The sequence below is a fragment of the Lissotriton vulgaris genome, chromosome 3_1 (assembly GCF_964263255.1).
Source record: "Lissotriton vulgaris chromosome 3_1, aLisVul1.2, whole genome shotgun sequence".
NCBI classification, from domain to species: domain Eukaryota; kingdom Metazoa; phylum Chordata; class Amphibia; order Caudata; family Salamandridae; genus Lissotriton; species Lissotriton vulgaris.
In genome coordinates this window covers 1,353,895,850-1,353,915,498 of record NC_141689.1, presented here as the reverse complement: position 1 = coordinate 1,353,915,498, position 19,649 = coordinate 1,353,895,850, and the positions used below count along the sequence as shown (strand labels likewise).

At 48.0% G+C, this 19,649-nt stretch overlaps 1 protein-coding gene across 1 annotated transcript in view; it reads right to left on the bottom strand.

Annotated features, from left to right (window-relative positions):
* DNAH6 (dynein axonemal heavy chain 6) overlaps positions 1–19,649 on the bottom strand; it is a 2,460,712-nt gene that overhangs the window by 1,471,737 nt on the left and 969,326 nt on the right. The window contains exon 30 of the mRNA XM_086961829.1: positions 8,213–8,350. Coding sequence (XP_086817955.1) covers positions 8,213–8,350 — 138 coding nt within the window. The remainder of the gene's footprint in view (positions 1–8,212; positions 8,351–19,649) is intronic.

Here is a 19,649-nt window from a genome sequence, read left to right as displayed (position 1 = left end):
AGGCTCAAGGATCTGGCCATAGCTCGAGAGTCCTTGAACCTGACCAAGGCTGAGTCTGCCTTTTCCCCAAAAAGGGGGGTTCCATCAAAAGGCATGTCCGTCAAATTGGCCTGGACATCCCCCGAGAAGCCAGATATGCGAAGCCAGGCATGGCGCCTCTGGTCACTGTCATTGAAATAGATCTGCCCAGCAAATCAGTTGTATCCAAACCACACCATATGGTGAATTTTGCCGCATCTCTCCCATCCTTGAGAGCCTGCAAGAGCACAGCCCGGGCCACCTCCGGGACTTGTGGCAGCATCTGCGCAACCGTCTTCCAAAGAAAGTGGGAGAAGCAGCCCAATACACATGCAGTATTTACCAACCAGAATGCAAGACTGGAAGAAGAAAACATCTTCTTCCCAAATGAGTCCAGTCTCTTGGATTCCCTATCTGGAGGGGCGGAAGGGAATGCCTGCACCACCAAACTTTCTAGGGTGGGGTGTTGGCTGAGAAACTTTGAGTAGCCCAGTGCTGGGTGATGGCGGCATCCAATAATCCTGTTCACAGGAGTTCCTGTGCTAGACTTGGACCAAGCTCCTAGTAGGACATCTGTTCGTGCCTCATTAAAGGGTAAAAAGGGGTTCAGAGGTGGAAGTTCCAGGTTGGAGCACTTCGGTCAGGGGATTAGTGCTGAACTGCACTAAGGGCAGTTCCAGTCCAAGGAGCTCAGCTGCCCTCTTAACCACCATAGCATAGGACGCCCCTCCTCCATAGCTACAGAGGTGGCGAGAGCATGCCAGAGTTTGGGGAAGTATCCAGACCACTGGCTTCCCCAGGTCCATTATCTCTTTAGAGACATCCTGGTTCTCTAGAGGGTCTCCAGACTCCTCTGATTCCTCTCCTGAGCCTAGGACGTCCACAAAGGGCTCAGGCAACAACATAAAACCACTGGGTTCTGTCAAAGTTAGAATCAGCTTCGTATAATGTTGTTCTGGCTCTGTGTCGTCGGGGATGAGGATGGGGCTTGCACCACCGACAGCCACCGGCGACGCTGCTGGCACCGACTTTGGGTTCGACACCGGGGAAACTCATATTGGTAAATCCGGCAACGAACCGGATCCGAGATCTGATCCCTGAGGTCCCAACGGTGCCGTGGCCGTAGTCGAAGGCGTCAAACACGATGGTCCCCTATCCGACCCCGTGGGGCCCGAGGGCTCACCAACGGGGGCATTCCACTCAAATACGCGGCGCATGACCTCGTAAAAATCCTTCATTTGAGCGGGAGTCGCTCCGGCTCCCGGAAATAGATGGAGGCGCGAAGTCGACTCTGGCTCCAGCTCCAGAGAAAAGTGCCTAGAGCAGCGGTGCTCCTTACCTCTTTCAATGACAGACGCCAGTTTAGGTGAAGCTGAAGTCCCCTTGGACTTCTTCTTTTGTGCCTCTTCCCCGAGTGTCCAGATGACCCCGAATGGGAGGAAGAGGACTTAGGGCTCAGTGAGTGATCCATCGACCGCCTCTTCTTCGAATAGGATCGTGACCACCTCGAAGTCTTGCTAGACGTGTCGACTGCCAGGCCGTGAGCAACTTCATTGCCCGCTCCCTCAAGGTCTTCGGAGCAATCACCTGGCAGTCTGAACACGAATTCGAATCGTGGTCACGTTCAAGACACCACAGACATACGCGGCTTTGGATCGGTAAACATCATCATGCCGGAACAAGTCCTGCACGGTTTAAAACCTGTCTTCCTACCCGACATCCCTCGCTCACGAAGTCGTCATAAATATCAACAAAAGTCAAGAAAAAGCCTGCCAAAAAGCAGCAGAGGGGTAGCTCTTCCCGGATCAGCGCTTACCTGGTGCGGAAAGAAAATAACTGACGTCCGCACGCCTGGGTGGTGCCTATGTAGGCACTGCGACATCATAACCAATGCTACTGACACCATCAACGTCACACGGAGTCGAATGGAGCCACCGATGTCACGCGCAAGGGGTATTGCTCAGCAAAACTTTCCGGATCCAGCCTGACGCCTGGGAAATTCAAAGGTAAGGAATCTGCAGATAGAAGTCTCTATCAGATTAAAAGTGTTGCCTGGCGAGTGAAGCCTTGGAAATTCCAACCAGTAGAACTGCTGACATTGTGCATTCTCTTCGATGGCGAATAGATCTAACCAAGGCTCTCCCCACTGCTGAAAGAAACCTCGCACCACCTCCGAATGAAGACGCCATTTGTGATCCATCATGCGCCAGCGGCTGAGTTCCTCCGCCCTGGCATTCAGAGAACCGGCCAGGTGTTGAACCACCAGGGACATATCCCTGATATTCTAGCCACTTCTAGAGACAAAGTGCCGCCTGACATAGGGTCTACGACCCCACACCTTGTAAGGCCAAAGGGGAGCACAGTAAACTGAAAGTGCTTGTGGCCTACCATGAACCGTAGGTAACATGTCCTGCAAGTCCAACCTACCATCCAGTCTTCGGGGTCAAGAGCAGACAGGACCTGAGCCAGTGTCAACATTTTGAACTTTTCCTTCCGGGGGAAGCGTGACTTTCCTGAGATCCATGATAGGACGCAGACCCTTGTCCTTCTTGGGCACCAGAAAGTAGTAGGAATAACAACCATGACCTACTTCTGGGACAGGAATTCACTTGATGCCTCCGTTGGCCAAAAGCGCCGTAACCTCCTGTTGGAGAAGGGCCAGGCGATCCTCCGACATGCAATGGAATTGAGGTGGCATTGATGGAGGGGTAGTCTCGAAGGTGAAGGAGTAGCCCACAGTCTATCTGTAAAACCCACCTGTCTGATGTGATGTTGCGCAAGTAGGGGGGATGATGATGGATCCTGTCGCCCACTGGCAAAAGGTGGCTCTGAAAGGTTGGACTAGGAGGGCTTGGAGGCTGCTACAGAAGGGGGGTTGGTGGACAGGCCCGCCCGCTGGCCTCCAGACCCACGACGGTGGGTCCCATGTCCCCGGCCGCGCAGAGGCTGGACAGCTTGCACAGGCATTGGGCTCTGGATGGAACATAGCGGGACACCCCTTCCGTAGTCACAAAAGGGGCAAAAAGCAGACTGCATGGAGTGAGAGGAAGAATCGAGGCCCAAGGACCTGGCCGTAGCCCCGGGAGTCGTTAAAGCGCTCGAGCGCGTTGTCTGCTTTGTTGCCAAACAAGCGAAGAACATCAACGGGCATGTCCAAAAGAATAGCTTGGACATCACCCGAAAAACCAGTGGACCTCAACCAGGCGTAGCGTTTCAGGGCTACTGATGTTGAATTTGTCCTGCCCAGTGAATGGGCGATGTCCAGCCCACAATGTATGGCGAACTTCGCTGCGTCTCTCCCTTTGGCAACTGCACGAGAGAGCACGGCCCGGGCCTCCTCCCGGCACTAAGGAGGCACCTGCGCGACCGTATCCCACACAATGTGGGAATAAGGGTCCAGGAGACATGTGGTGTTCACGGACCACAGTCCTAAGCTGGAGGAAGAAAGCATTTTCTTCCCAAGGTGAGGCTTGGACCACCAAGCTCTCAGGGGTGGGGTGTTGAGAGAGGAAAATGGGGTCGCCCAGGGCCGGGCGGTGGCATAGGGCAATCATCCTATCCACAGGAGCCCCTGTATTGGGCTTGGACCAAGTGCCCAAAAGGATGTCCATGAGGGCCTAATTGAACGGCAGCAGGATCTCTGAAGAAGCCGCTGCCGGCTATAGCACCTCAGTCAGAAGCTTACTCCTGACCGCCACCGTAGGAAGCTCAAGGTTTAAGGCTTCAGCCACCCTACACAACACCACTGCGTATGAGGTGCCCTCCTCCGTAGCCACAGTAGGGGAAGATAGCATGCCAAGGTCTTGGGAGGTGTCTAGACCACTGGCCTCACCCAATGCCTCTCTCCAGTCCATTTCTTCTAACTCGTCTGCCAGAAGGTCCAAAGACTCCTCCCAGTCCTCCTCGCCCTCCTCTGATAGCCACTTAGGGTGATAGGGAACACCAGTGGAGAACAGTGGTACCATCCGCATCTCGCATTGCGTTGGCCGACGGACGGGGAGAACGCGAAAGCGACGGTGCTTCTTCGCCTTCTTTTTGTGCTTCAACTTACTCGAAGATGAAGACTTCAACGAGGAGTGGTGGTGATGGCTCCTCGACCGGTCCAGCGATCTCCCTCTTACCTGGTACTCGAGCGGTGGGAGCTGACTGCCGTGCCTCCAGAAGCTTTCCGGATAGTGTAGGAGTAGGATCTGCTTCTTATAGTTATCCTCACTTTTTGCTGTTGTTTCACTGTTTTTCGGCTTTAGTCTGGCTGGGGCCCTGCTATCCAGGACCCCAGCGTAGCTGCTTCCTCTCCAAAATTATTCCATGTACTTTAGGTACACTCCATTTTGGTTACTGGGGTACCCTTATGAGTCCCTAGTATATGGTACACTAGGTACCAAGGTCATAGATACCCCAGAGGCCTACCAGGAGCTGAAGCATGTATTTTGCTACCGCTGGGCATCCTTCTAAAATGACACAACAGGTCTGCTACAGCAGCCTGTGTAAGGTGGTGTATGCACCCCTTACTTACATATAGGTTCCCTATATCTACCTTATATCACTACACATATAAACCTATCAGTCACCCCTATGGCAGGACTTATCAATCCTCAAGGCAGGGTGCTGGGTTTTGTGTGAGAGGGTGCCCATGCATGAGCAGGGCCCCTCTGCAGCCATCAGAATCTATTCTCCAGGATTATTCTGTGATGCAGCCAGACCATATACTCTTGAGTGCATTATAACCTTGCGGTAAATGCTAACTTTGGAATGGATGCAAGGAAACATGTTGTGTTTGGTGTCCAACACCTTGGAATCATACCCCCCACCAGTCCTGGTGGCGTGGATATGATTCCACCCTTCTAGAGGGAGAAACATGGCCACACCTGTACAACCAGTACCAGCTTAACAGAACCCTGGCATCACAAAATGGATGCTGCAGCCACACGCACAATTCTGGCCTCCTGCTGTTGGATGAAACTCTGGCAGGGGAGGCCTGGACAATAGGTTTCTTGTCACAGGGAGGCATCACCACCTCCCAGACAGGCTTTAGTGTATTGGGGCTGGGTGGGTGCACTCCAAGATTGCTTTAATGTCAGCACTGGGGGCACATTTGGTGTCCCTGTTCATAGCCCAGTTCAAACCAGTTGCAGCGGCAACCAGACCCTGCTCTGGTGCAAAACTGGACAAAGGAAATGGGTGTAGCCACCCCTCTTTCCAAACCCTCCCATAGGTGGGTCCCTAGAGTTTGTCCCACCCCTTCCTTGGGTATAAAGTAGGAATCCCTGACTACAGGACTTTATATTTGTCTGGACGAAACTCTGATACTGAATCCTGGAACTTCGACGATCTACAGGGCCCTAGATGACTGAAGCATCTCACTTGGAGTAAAGGACTCCCCTGCGTGGCAGGCACCAAAGACGCATCTGACCGGTTTGCATCTCCGAAGCTCCCGCCGGACTCCAAAGAATTTGAAACACAAGAGGTGGGTTCCCAGACTTCCCAGAGGCCGACGCGAGTCCCCAGCAAAGCTGAGACACATAGCCCTCGCGGGTACCATGGAACCGGAACCCCTTGACAACATGCACATTTGCAAGTGCATATGCTTCTTGACGATTCTTGAGACAGTGCATTGGGTTACTTGTAGCCCAGACCCCGAGCAGCATTTCCACTGAAGATTGATGGCCTACACTCCACGAGTGTTCAGTGAGCCGCTCCTTTGTGTTTTCTATGGAGGTACCTTCGCGATCCCTGGTCCGCTGACTGGTGGGTCCCTGAGAAGGCAACTTTAACTTTAACTTTCCTTGGGTTTCTCTGGTTGCTCCAGATGTGCCCTGACTCTCCATTACTTGGGGAGTCCCCTGGACCTTGCTGGTCCACACCGAAGCATCTTTTCTCTTCCTGCGTGGGGTGATTGTTAGGTTCAATCTGAGCACCGACGCCACAGCACTCGACATCCTTCATGGGACAGCTCAAACCCAGCTCCTGGTAATCGGTGATGCCTCCTGGGACTCGTGGCTGCAGAGTCAAGCTTCACCTCTTCGCACCTGAAGCTCCCGACATTGGTGAGCATTCGTCTATCATGCCCCTGGTCACTGGCAAGTGACCCAGACTCTGTCAACTCTGCTTTCAGGTTCTACACATCTTCGATCCAGGCTTGGATCACACCAGACACTTTTCTACTTCACTGCAGCAGCACTTTGCAGCAGATCGCCATTGAAATCAACGATGACTCCCGACACCATTTGACACCTATGCACCTGGCTTCCCTGTGTGAGGTAACTCAAGTACTCCAGTGCTCCCGTGGGTGGTGGTCCTAGAACCCCTTAAGTCTAAAGGGATTTGGTCAAAGTCCTCTCCTAAGGGTCCTTTGTCTTTAAAATTTCAACTGCAACTTTCCCCATAGAAGCTAACGGCGCAGCAGCTGTTTTCTCACACTGCACGTGTTCCCCGTGAGTCCCCTGTGTCACTACCTTGGGTGGTTCCTTGATGTCCCAGCGATTCTACAGGCTCTAGACCTTGTGTCTAGTCAAGTCATGGTTCTTATACCACTTTCTTAATATATGGTTTGGTCTCACCCTGGGGCCCAGTGTATATTGTGCTATTTACTGAAGTTTTATTTTGTTTAAAGTGTGTACCTTGCTCTGTAATCTCATAAAGAGATTACTAGAGAGTGTTTAGTAATACATACATATATTTTATATATACCTGGTGTGTTTCTCCTATCATTTAGACATTCAAGAGATTACAATCTGGTAAACCAAGCTGCTTTACACTCCTTGAAGACTTAGCCTGAAGGCTGCTCTCCATAGCTACAACTAGGATAGCTTTCAATAAAGGTTGTCTTTAAAGCTATCATCAATAATGGTTGTTTGGACTGGTGCAAGGTGCCAACTATAACTAGTGGACAGCATATGCCAGGCCAACTTCTCACAGCCAGCTCCAGCAAAGACTTTGGGTTCATGGCCCAGCAGTCGGATCGTGAGTTTGGGTCGTGGTTGCGCTCCAAACACCAAAAGCACACGAAGTGCAGGTTTGTAACTGACATCAATCTTGAAGCCGGTTTGAGGACGGGACAGCCCTAAGTGCACCAGGAGTCGAATGACTCGAAAAGATGTCAACAAAAATCACAAAAAGAGAGTCAAAAAGTGTCTCGAGGTACCACTCTCTCTGGAACTGCGCTGGCTGGTGCGGAAAAAGAAAAAACTGACATCAGCACGTGAGTGCAGCATCTAAGTAGATACAGCGACATCATTCCGCCGACCATGATGCCAACAACAAATGCAAAGTCTACCAATGCCACCTGCCGACGCTCAGGGGTACTGATGAAGAAAATTTCTCCAGATCCAGTCTGACCCCTGGGGGTAATTCTAAGGTGAGGAATCCATAACTAATTGTCTCTTTCAGATAAAATCTTCATAGGCCATAACATCTGTCTACAGTAAGATGCAAATTAGTTTCTTCCTCCAATATCTCTTAGCCCTCTACCATTTCAAACACATCACGACCATGGAGCAGTAAGACTCGGTGCCACTCCAAATCTTGACATTGCACTATTGTATATGCATTGGGCTTACGATAGAAAGGAAATTTTAAAGAATGTACATCTCTATTTGTGATGATTGTAAACCTTTCTTTTCTGAGGACCAGCATAACACCGGTGGTTAGCAAAAGCAATTCTGAATACGCCATGGGTGTGGAACAGCAAGCAGGCACAGTTTCATTAAGTTATGGAGCCTGTGCCTATTTAACTGATAAGAGTTATAGTTAAACCTGTGCATTACATTCACCCACCCAATGAAGTCCTGGTCTTCCTTACTGGACTCCATTAACGTCCTGGGAGATGCTATGTAGTGACAGTCTCAAAAGTCATGAACACGCCAGTGAGTCCGTCGATATTCTGAAACTAAGGAAATGTACAACGTCGCAAACTCTAAATTTACATGTCACCACCATGAGATACAAAGAAGAAAATTCCTTTAAAAGAAGCTCTAAAATTCCCACTTATGATATTTTGAATTTGCTCAAGCGCATCCATGATGTTTAAAAGTGCAAACTGTCAAAACATGAAATTCACAGCAATATATTTATTCAGTTCTTTAATACTGCATAAGCATTTGGATGTAACTTGTTTGGCGTTACATTCATTACAAAAAAACATTATTTACAATGACAATCTAAAACAACCAGGTTTGTAGTTGTATAATGTTACCTTTGCAGCTTTGGCATTTCTAATGGTAATCAGCTGCTGGGCAATCACAGACAGAACTTCGATGTCAATTCGGTTAAATTCGTCAAAGCAGCACCAGGCTCCTGACTGCGCCAATCCGCTGAAGAAACGTCCCATCATCTTAAAAAAAATAGCAGCTTAAATGATTATGCACATCCTAGTACATTCAAAAGGATGATCCAGTCATCACTGTCGAAAGGTAGTTCAAAATGTGTTTTACTGTTACACAAACAAATTCTATACATTATTTCAAAGCCAATAAAGAGATGTAATGCATTTCATATAGTCTTCTTACTTTCGACGGGGTGTAACTGTTTCTACACCAAGCCATACTCAACGTGTTTCTATTTCTTATATTTCTGCTGCCGGACTGAAACAAGGGGAGCAGCATCAGACTACACTGTTCCCAAATTTTTTTGACCTGTGGCTCCCCTGACCTAATCGGCAGTTGGCCGTGGCTCCCAGCCATTTTTTTACCGGTGGGTGGGTGGTGTGTACCTCCTGTTATCTTCCTTAAAGTATTTGGGACGCAATGAAGGTATTATATTTGTTGGAATGCTTGAATTATTAATCTCATCCACTGGCAATCACTTTGGCTGCATCCCAATCCATCGTTTTTTCCCCCAACAGAGTGCCTGGTCCCAAACCCTTATTTATGCCAGCTGCTGCTTTCAGTACCTTTTGGTACTGAGACCCGCTCTGAGAAAAAGGAACATTGAGTTTGGTCTGTCGTAATCAGTATCCCCAGCCTTATTTTTACACTAAAAAGGTCTGTCCTTCCATCTGTGTGCCCATCTATATCCAAACATATTCAACCATTTGCACACCTATCCACCATATATCCTTCCGTCCATCATTTCACTCATCCATCCCTCCATCCACCCTTTCACTCATCCATCCATTATTTATCTACCCACCCTTTCACCCCATCCATCTGTACAATCATCCATGCACCCACTCTTCCATCCAGCCATCCATTCAATTACTCATCCATTCACCCAGTCATTTATCCTTCCACCCATTCACCCTTTCAATCATTCATCCTCCCTTTCTCTCTCCATCCCCCTTTCACTTATCCATCCATCTACCCACCCATTTACTCATCCATTCATGAATCCATCCATTGATCCTATTACTCATCCATTCTTTCACTCATCCAACCATCCGTTCACTCATCCAGCCATCCGTTATCTCATCCATCCACCCTTTCACTTCACTCATCTATCCATCCTTTTGTCCATCTACCCCCTTTCACTAACTCATCAATCCTTACATCCACCATTTCACTCGTCCATCCATTCACCATTTCACTTATCAATTCATCCATCCACCCATTCACTTGCCCATCATCTACCCTTTCATTCATCCACCCATCCATCCTTTCACACACCCATCCACCAATTCACTCGCCCATCAGCTGCCCTTTCACTCATCCATCCATCCTTTCACACACCCATCCACACTTTTACCCATCCATCTACCCTTCCACCCATACATATACCCTTCCACCCATACATCCATCTATTTACCTTTTCTCTCATCCATACTTCCATTCATTCACTCATCCATCCATCCTTTCTTTCATTATCTATCCATTCCCCCTTTCATTCATGCATTCATCCTTTCAGTAATCCATCCAGCCATTCAGACATTCCTTCACTTATTTACTCACCCACCTTTTCACATTATGAGTGGAGCCTTTGTTTGCAGAGTTGCAGACAGAAGAGTCCCATCAAGAATGAACTACAGCAAGGGGTGGGCTGGTGGAGAGTTCCCTATGCCCCTGCACATAGGCAGACTGAAAACGTAGAAGTCATGCATGATGTACAGTGCCAGGATGTGAGGTTACTGTAACATGGTGTTGTTTCCAGGGCTTTAAGCGGTGTAAAAAAACTGGGAGGTCTCTTCAAAGGGGGTGTTTGACGTAATTAAGAGCGCAGCTTAAAACACCTAGGCTAAAAATCTGCTCTTAGCATAGTGTTCCGCCTCACTGGTATTATGTTGTCTCTGTCATTGCATCCAGATATATAATACAGCAAGTATCATTACACCTCAACAAGCCAGGACTATTGGCTTTGTCAATGGTTGCTAGTTCCTTAAAAAAAAAAAGGAGCAACCATGGCTTTGTTGAATACAATATTGAAAATACTTCAGTTCTAAAATGACAGGACAGTGAGAGAACGATAACCTGTTCTTTTAAACTTATTTTACAGGCTTCTTTGAATGAAGTGTTTTCTAACGTTGCAGCGTGGGTGTTTTACTTTTTATCGTACAGAATGTCCTTCTGTACCCTGAGGCAGGAGGAGGCCGCCACATGGTGTCACACCCCAAGATGCCCCATTGTCATTCAGTAAGTGGCAATCAACGGCATACTGAATGACAATGGGCAGGTGGGGCTGCTCTCGTGCTTCTGGAGGAGTGCGAGGCGCCTCCATCAGCGGGGGTGAGGCCTCTCACAGGGGAGCAGCGCTGCTCGCTGCGATGGCCAAAATTACAGATAAAAGGCCCGTGGAATTTACGGCCGGTTGGTCACCCTAGTGTGCGCGGCGTTCCTGGCACCTCATTACGGCGCACCGGGACGCCGCGGCGCACAGTTTGGGAACCACAGGCAGAGACACAAATGCAAATGATGCTGGCATTCCCAAAGACATATCGGTTGCAAAAGAGCAGAGTCGGGTATCACTCACATCGTATTTCATGTTCTCTCGCAGGCAAAATGTATTTCTCCAGAGAACTGATTTCCATAGAGCTGTTACCAGACTAGTTCAGATATGTCTTGAAAGGGCTTGTGAACCTCTTGGTTAAGATATGCGTTATGAATTATGATGTATTGTAGTCCCGCCTTTTACATAGGAAAAGACAATCCCAACGGCCGAACCGCCTGTCCAATTCTCTTGAGTGGATGGTTACTGGGGTCACATGACCCTTACAATCAGCACTCAACATGCTCAGTCCACAGCAGAGAGTGGGTGCGAGTAGGCCAAGGCTTAATTCAAGGGAGATGTCTGGGTGAATCGTGTTATAGTGCAATACAATTATCACATTCAGAATAAAGCTCGACTGCCCAGGTTCCGTGCTCAAGTCACTTATGTCCCATATATGTTTTTACAAGTTAATCAGTGATCAAATCTCAACGAAGCACGGAATACGGTACATTACACCAATGTGACAAAACAATGATGCAATGAGCCGATAGTCTCACAATAAGAATGTTCATACCTAGGAGGTGTTATGCACTACTCAGTAGTGAAACTCCAGCCCCTGGGCAAACAAGCTATACAGTGTTCACAAGTTAATGTTGACAATGCTTTTAATGATCACTAAGCTCAGAATACCAAGGCACCCATGAAATACAGTGCGGATACCTAAGCACAAGGTCCAATAACAGCTACTATTCGTCAAATCTTACGGACGTTCAGGTTAAATAATGGACCAGTACATAGGTCTCTCTTTGGTATCTGGTTAATATTTGCAACCGTAGATGTTTGCCAGTATTCCAATGGTATAAATAATAGTAAAAATTAGCAATAATAGTATAGAGGAAAGGAGACCCTCTATTGACATGCAAAGCCATAGGTGAAGTCACAGGTGAAGCCCCTAGTGCCACCTCTGGTGGGACATCATGTATGTACCCTCCAGGCAGACTAAAACAGAGAACAGGACAGGAAAAAGACAGGGTTATCGCCTGTGTTTCCTACTCAAGCTCCATCTTTCAAATGCCATTCTTGAAGTCTAATAAATACTCACAGTTAGAGGTAGCCATAAAACAGGTGCACCAGTAATATTGGTGAAGCCTTTATTTGTATTTCACTTGCTCTGCTTCTGAAAGGTTATGCTAGAGATGACTATGTGTAATGTTCACAAACAATATATTTATTTAAAGAAACATAAAGATAAAATGACCCCCGTCACCTAGAGCCGTGAACAGCAGGGCCCCGACTCCGATGTTGTAGCTAGATAAACCTAAACATATATATCAAGATGTCACCGACCTGGGCTCTAGAGGAGAGGATCACGGTGGTTATCCCCTTGAAACTAAGACTGGGGAGATGACTAGGCTCCCTCCTCTCTAAGAAGCACCGAGCATCAGGGACTTTCCTCCTTATAGTAGGAAGAGCTGATAACAGTAAGCTTCTCCTGTCATGCTACTCCGTAATGTTGGCAGTATGTGTATGAGTAAATGATGTCTTTTCAGTGACATTACTGAAGAGGGTGAAGGTAAAGGAAAGCCTCTGAATGAACTCTTGCACAATAATATCAATTCTGTTTTTATTCAGGTTTGTGATTTCACGAATGCATACTGTATCACTAAAGAACACAAGATACATAAATGATCAAAAAATAAGCACAGAACGCAGCCCGGTCCTGAGTGCACTGGCATTGCCGCAGCACACTTCTGTTTTTTACCAGTGGACAGCTAAAAATATAAAAAATATATACATTACCAGACAATCTTTAATAGCGAAAGTGGTCACATTCCCATTGAGTTCTGCCACAGGGAGAGCAGCAGCTTGCACTCGACCAATCCCGTCAGCGGGAAAAGGGTCTACTTCCAGCGGTTGACACACAAACTCGAGACACCCCAAAGGAGGACAATATCTCCAAGAGCGCGGATGTTAGAATAAAAATTATACTTTCGTATTGTTTTTACATAAGTTAGCATTCGTGGTGCCATTTTGTGTCCCGGCACTGTAAGAAACTGGCTCTATATATACTGCACCAAAGTGAGGTACGGTGTGTATAGAGTCCAATGGTCTCCAAAGGTTTGGCAGAGGCTAAAGTTAGATAGAACCTTACTCTCTAAAGTGGTAGCTTGGTCTAGCAGTAAGGCAGTATTAGAGGGCAGTGTAAAGCATCTGTTGTACACACTCAGTCAGAAAATGGTCTCACACACTCAAGGACTGAACTCTAGGCCAATAGTTTTGTATTAAAAAATATACTGTTGTTTTATTTATAGAACCAAGCAAACCTGGTGCAGGTAAGCATAAAAATACTTTTCATTAGTAAATTACTTGTATGAACACAGTTCAAAATAGCAGTGTAACTTGTACTGGTTTTGGTTACAGTTTTAAGAAAGCAGTTTGCAACACATTGCAGGTATGGTACATTCAATTGAAAGGGCTTTTTAAGTAAAATGCAGTTAATTACATTTCAGATTACTTTTGCTAACATAGGACTGAATCCTAGATTCAGCCCTGGGACATTCCCTGATAACAGGTGAGTAAATGCGTTTTTGTTAAAGGTACGATTTTTAAGGAATATTATTGCATTTCAAAAGTTGACACTTTTTCACACAATCACCAATGTTATCCGATGGGAGGAAATTCACTTAGCAGGCAAGTTAGATCATCTTTACTTTTTCTTACTCAGTGCTGGATCCTGGATTCAGCACTGGGACATTTCCTGAAAACAGTTGAGAAAATGCGTTTTGGTTATTCGGCTGGGTTTTAACCCGTTCCTGGCTCGCGTAGGCCAACGGCCGTCTCAAGCACTACCTAGTTGGTGCTGCGCAAGTCCGTTGGCCGACGCAGCCCCGCCCACTCATTAATTCTCCCACACTGCGGGAGAATTTGCGCCGCGGTTAAGAGGTTAAGGAATATTTGTAGTTTTCAAAAGTCTACACTTAGAAATTTTTGGGGAGAAAAAGTGTCAATGTTATCCTATGAGGAAAAATGAGTTATCAGTTTCAAGGTAAGTAATCAGTCTTTTGAGTTAGGGTTCTGGGATTAGACTCAGGGGTCTCCCAGGTTCAGTGATGCACTATTGTTGCACCCTCAGCGGCACTCGGGCAGCCAGGTGCAGGGTGTTGGGGCCCAATGTTATCCTATGGGGGATAGGGGACTCCAGTTGGTGGCGGCTGGCAAGCAGGCCACAGGGTTGTTGGAGCAAAGCTCCTAGGGTTCAGCTCAGGGCAAGTTGGGGACCAAGTAAGCACCAAAGGGGCACCCTCAGCGGCGCTAGGGCAGCCGGGTGCAGGATGCTGTTTTGAGGTCGGGTGCCCTGTTGATTTCAATGGAGATTCTCTGGGACAAAGAAACACTGCAGGCTCGTGGGCAAGGATCTTTCAGGAGGGACCACCACTTTGAGGGGTAAGTTGGGATGTAGAGGGATGGTTAGGCACCACTGGGTAGGGCACAAAGGGCTGTGGGTCATTGGGTGCAGGGGTGCCTTTGGACGTCGAATTTTCTTACCAGCTCTGGTTGCGGTGGGGGGAGGGTCCTTTGGATTGAGGCTGCAGGCGTCATCTGGAGGCTTGAGGCAGGTCAGGGGTCGCTGGATCTCGGGTCAGGATCACCAGGGGGATCACCCCGTGGTGTTTGTTCACTCAAACACGGGCCGGGCTCGGCGGCTGCAGAGAGTGCTGGATTCGTGGTTTCTGGCTGGCACCAGAAGCTGCAGTTTAAACACGTCCGGTGTTCACAGGAGAAACAGCTTGGAAAGTGAATGCAGGCAGGTTCTCCAGGGTTTTTGAGGTTGCTGGCCTCTGGACACGCCAGCGTTTCGCAGGAGCACCTTCAAGGGGACACAGGCCTGTAGCGCTGGGGCCAAGTGTCAGTGGGCGTTGTCCTCTTGTTAGCTCTGCACGACTTCTCTTCCTTCTTCTTTTCTTGTTGTTGCTGCATCCAAGGAAGGAAGGTTCAGGGTGCCCCTACATACTAAATTTAGGGGTGTTACAGGTAGGTAAAGGGCAGGCACCAATGGGTCCCTTCCCTGGAGTGGTTACACTCCCTATTCTGCCACTTTCCAGTGGGATGGGGGCCGGAGCCTGTCTCTGGCTGGCTGGGTCCCTCATCCTCAAGATGGCTGGGACTCGAGGTTGTGCTTCACCTCGCCTCCCCCACCTTAGGGGTGGAGTTGGCAGTGGTGGGCACACCTCTCTTCCTCACTTTGTTTTTCCCGCCAGGTCTCCCGCCCAAAGTGAGGGTATAAACAGTGGGGACCAGTTGCTGAGTACAGCAAGTGGTCTTTAGAGGCTCACAAAGGCGGTATGCCTTTGAAGCTTCTCCTTCGTGAACTCTGCCCATCCTGGGAGAGGAGGCTTGGCACCTTGTCCCAGGATGTGCATTGTTTCATACCCCGGAGAGCAGCAAGCTCTCGACCCAGGGGTCCAGAAACATGTCTGGTGGTGGCAGCATAGGCAGCCACTCAGTCAGGTCACTGGGAGTTGGTCGAGTTTCAGGGGGCATCTCTAAGATGCCCTCTGCCGTGCATTTTACATTAAATCCTGCACTGGCATCAGTGTGGGTTTAATGTGCTGAGAAGTTTGATACTAAACCTCCCAGACTTCAGGGTAGCCATCATGGTACTGTGAAGTTCGTAATGACAAACTCCCAGCACCATATACTCTTAATGGCAGCACTGCACTTACAGTGCCCAGGAATGGACCTGGGTGCTGTAGGGGTACAGGGCTCATGCACCTGTACCATCACCACTGGCATAGAGCACCCAGCTAGAGGGGTGACTGATGTATGCCAGGGCAGTGTTTTGTGGGCATGGCACACAGGGATGTGTGCCATGTCGACTCTTTGTTTTGTTCTGCACCAAGACAAGCACCAAGACACGCAGCCCACAAAGGCAGTGTATGTGTGTTAGGGCACAGGGCCTCTAAGGGTGACACAATAAGTTCTGCAGCCCTTAGGGGCCTTCTCTGGCCACAGTGCCCTGGGTACCTATGGTACCATTTACCAGGGGCTGACATGTGGCCAGAGATGCCAATTGGGTTTAGGTTTCAATGCAGGTTTAGGGAAGGAACACAGACCCTGGGTACCTGATTAGCAGGAGCCCATGGCACACTCAGTCAAAGCACATCAGCAATTCAGCAAAAAGTGGGGGCATACCATGCAAGAACGAGGGCACTTTCTCACAGGCGCCATTTTGCATTATGATCAAAACTAATTCTCCACCATTTCCGAGAAACGGCCTTCTCTAGGTTATGTTTCTCCAGAGCTGAGTTCTGCCACACTAATGATTGACCTTTTCTTATTAGCACATACCTTTCCTCTAGATGTAAGTCCTCTCCCACTTGTCTAGTGGCGGGCACAGGCAGAAATGACCTTGACTAATGGATAATGTGTGCCCCGCTTTAGAACTGAAACATAGTCCTTTGTAATTTACTGTCCAGCTGTGTCTCTCAAGAAAATTTCATGGTGGGCGTGTTTTCATTGATTCTGAAATGTGCATAATGTATTGTTATGCTCGTTGAATTCAGACTCTCTCTGCAGCACTCTTAGCGACTGGTCAGATAGGGCTCCACTCTGAGTGAACTATGAATAAACTGTTATTGGTTTGTATTCTCTACTGTATGACCAACTCTTCATTTTGTAGAAGGCAGAGAGGTGGTTGTGAGTGGCCCGAGTGACCCGAATCAGGCAACTTACTTCAGTTGGCACTGGAAAAGGGACTCCTTCGGGTGAGCGGCCCTTCACCTTCTGCAGATGGGGAGAGGACGGGGCTATCGTCGGGTCAGACAAGCGGAACAGGGATCCCTGCACAGAGTCCTGAACGGCAAAACCCCTTGGATCTGACCGTTTGGTCTTAAGAATCGGCAGTGGAAAATAGATTCCTTTTGACCTGCATACATCAGGTGAGTTTGTTTTGGTTCTTTGTGGATATGGTACCATTTTGGTTTGTATTTGATATGGTCTAAAGTCCATCTTTGGGACAAAAACAATTTCAATTGTTTTGCTAGGCATAGAATAGTGAGTTTATTCTCTTTTGAAAATGCCTAACTTTAGTAAATATTTGCTTTGTGTTGTTGTTGTTGCTCTACTGATGCTCAATAGGAAGAAAGTCAGCTGGCGCCTCCAGAGGGCACTCCGAATTTTGATATGTATGTGAAGCATGGTCTTGGCCCTATTATGTTTAGTACATTATGGCACAAATATACAAGGGACAATGTCGAGATGCAGTGGTCATTGTCGGGCACTTTCGAAGAACAAAAGATTGAGTATTTACAAGAACAGTTGTTTAAGAAAAGAAGTAGACAGTCTATGTTTGATTCCCTCAGAACCTGGCAAAAGGCAGCTAAGCAGAGATGAATGAAAGCAGAGAAAGAGGCCCGGAAAGGGAGAATGCAGACGTTGACTCAAAAGGCCGTAGCATATGAAAGGGATAAGCAGGAGATGGGTATTAAATGTGAGGATAGAAGTTTTTGATTACATATTGAAAAATCATATGTGGCTCAGGAGGAAGATGATACTTTTGTGGAAGAATTGTTGGATGACCGCCCCGCCCCAATATGCCCCACAGAGAATATATGCTACTGTTCCAGTGCCCTCACAGTTGCCCGTCACAGTTGCGTCTACTGTCCCTGTCCCTGTGTCCACTGTTGTCACGTAAATGGCTGTGGCTTTGGCTACTCCTCTTCCCCCTCTTTCTTCTGTTTCTTCGCCGTCTGTGGCAATTGTGACTGTTAGTACTCGTGCTGCACCTATTGCTTCAGCATCCCTTTTGCCAACTCTTTCCCCTGCGACACAACCACCAGCAACGATGGTGCCTGTTACTACTGTTGCTTCTCCCACTGTGGTTTTTCATCCTCCAACATTAATGAGTAGTGGAATGCCAGTGCGTGGATTTGAGGATAGGACGAAGTTTAGGGAATGTATGGGACTGTTAGTAAGTTCTGATGTGGGAGATGAACAGAAACAGGTAAATGCCAATTAGGCTGTGCAGTGGGCCCTAATCCTATTTATAGTGTAGAGGATTTCTGGGCAACTATGAGAGATTTTTTTTTTTCAAAATTCTTTATTGTCAGGAGGTCAAAAGAAATATTCATAATAACACGTGTAGGTTGCTTTTGCATCTCACTAGCATGTGGAAGCAGGAGAAATGAACAAAACAAATCGTGGATCAATAATTATCAATCTCTATCACGGTCATTGCACGGAGTATTTAGGAGTGACCAGCATACACAGATTATGGCACCTTTTCGCTTCATGTCCATATATCATTCCATGACATTACCATCCTGATACATCTATCCGAGTCTAACAATGGTAACTTTGTATAAAAGTAAAAACTATAAAACCCAACTATGGTCATCACATAGCAATTGAGTGTGGTCAGCCACAGACATTCCCCAGCCGTTACACCTGCACAGTACTGCGTCCAAGGTGATGTTGCATTCCCGCACCCTCCCGGCCCCCCCCCCCCAGCATTCTGCCAGTAAACCCATTTCGGCTAGTCCTCATCCTCCTCTGAGTCTGAGTCCTCGCCCTCCGGCAGGGCCTCACATGGTTCTCCCCTGTACTTGTTCCATGGCGTCCATACCTTATTCCACTTGCGGGGGCACACTCGTAGTACATAGACTGCCCTCTCTTTTACCATTAGGAGGTCCATATTCCTTATCCACCCCGCTACCGTTGGCAACTCCGGAACACCCCACCTCTGCGCAATGTCTCGTTTGGCCACCGTCACCGCCAGCGTGACCCATAGTTGTCCATACCTGTCCAGGTCTGTATGGTCCCAAATGTTCAACAGGCATTTACGGGGTTCAGGCAGGACAGATACTTTGACGGCCTGGGAGATCGTGCGCATAATCTGCCTCCAGACTTCCCGGATCTGAGGGCATTCCCATAGCGTGTGGAGGAGCGTTCCCTCTTCCCCGCATCCCCTGAGGCAGTACGGGTGTGGTGCCCTCTGTATTCTGTGAAGCAGAGTACGGGTGTAGTATGTTCGATGTAAAATCTTGAGTTGCACTAAGCGGAATCTGGCCGATATGCCTACCTCTCGCGGTGAGGCAAGCGCCTCGTTCCATTCTGTATCATCCATTTCACCTATTTCCCCCACCCATTTCTCCTTAAGTTTCTGTGTGGGGTCTGGCAGGTTGTTAATCAGTTTTTTATATGTGAGAGAGGTTACCTTCTGTTCCATAAAGTCGGTCAGTAACCTGTCTTCCAGTGGTGATGAGTCTGGGAGTGTGGTGTCAGGTGGGATCAACTATGAGAGATTTTGAACCTTTTATACAGCAGCATGCCCATAAACACATGTCAGCTACTTTGATTGGTCTTTGGCATAAGTACTTTGGAGTGTGGGCCCCACAGATTCTATATGATATTAGAGATCGAGTGTATATTAGTGAATTGGGGCCATAACAAGTCTTTGCTAATGTTACGACAATCATAGCTTACAGGGGCAGACTGAATGAGAAGATCCCCAAGTCGGTATCCCAGTTTACGATGGGAGAGGATCATCCTTTCTATCAGCTCAAGATTCCAGACTTAACGGATGGGTGAGGCAATGTGACTCAAGCGGCAGTAACAGCCCGGTTTCAAGAACAATGGGTTTATACTAAATGTAAAAAAAATGTAAATTGATACTTGTATAGCGCACTACTCACCCGCAAGGGTCTCAAGGAGCTTGTACGAATACCGCTGTGGAACCCATCCTGGCTTTCTGGCTTTCCCTGTGAGGCGTCCAC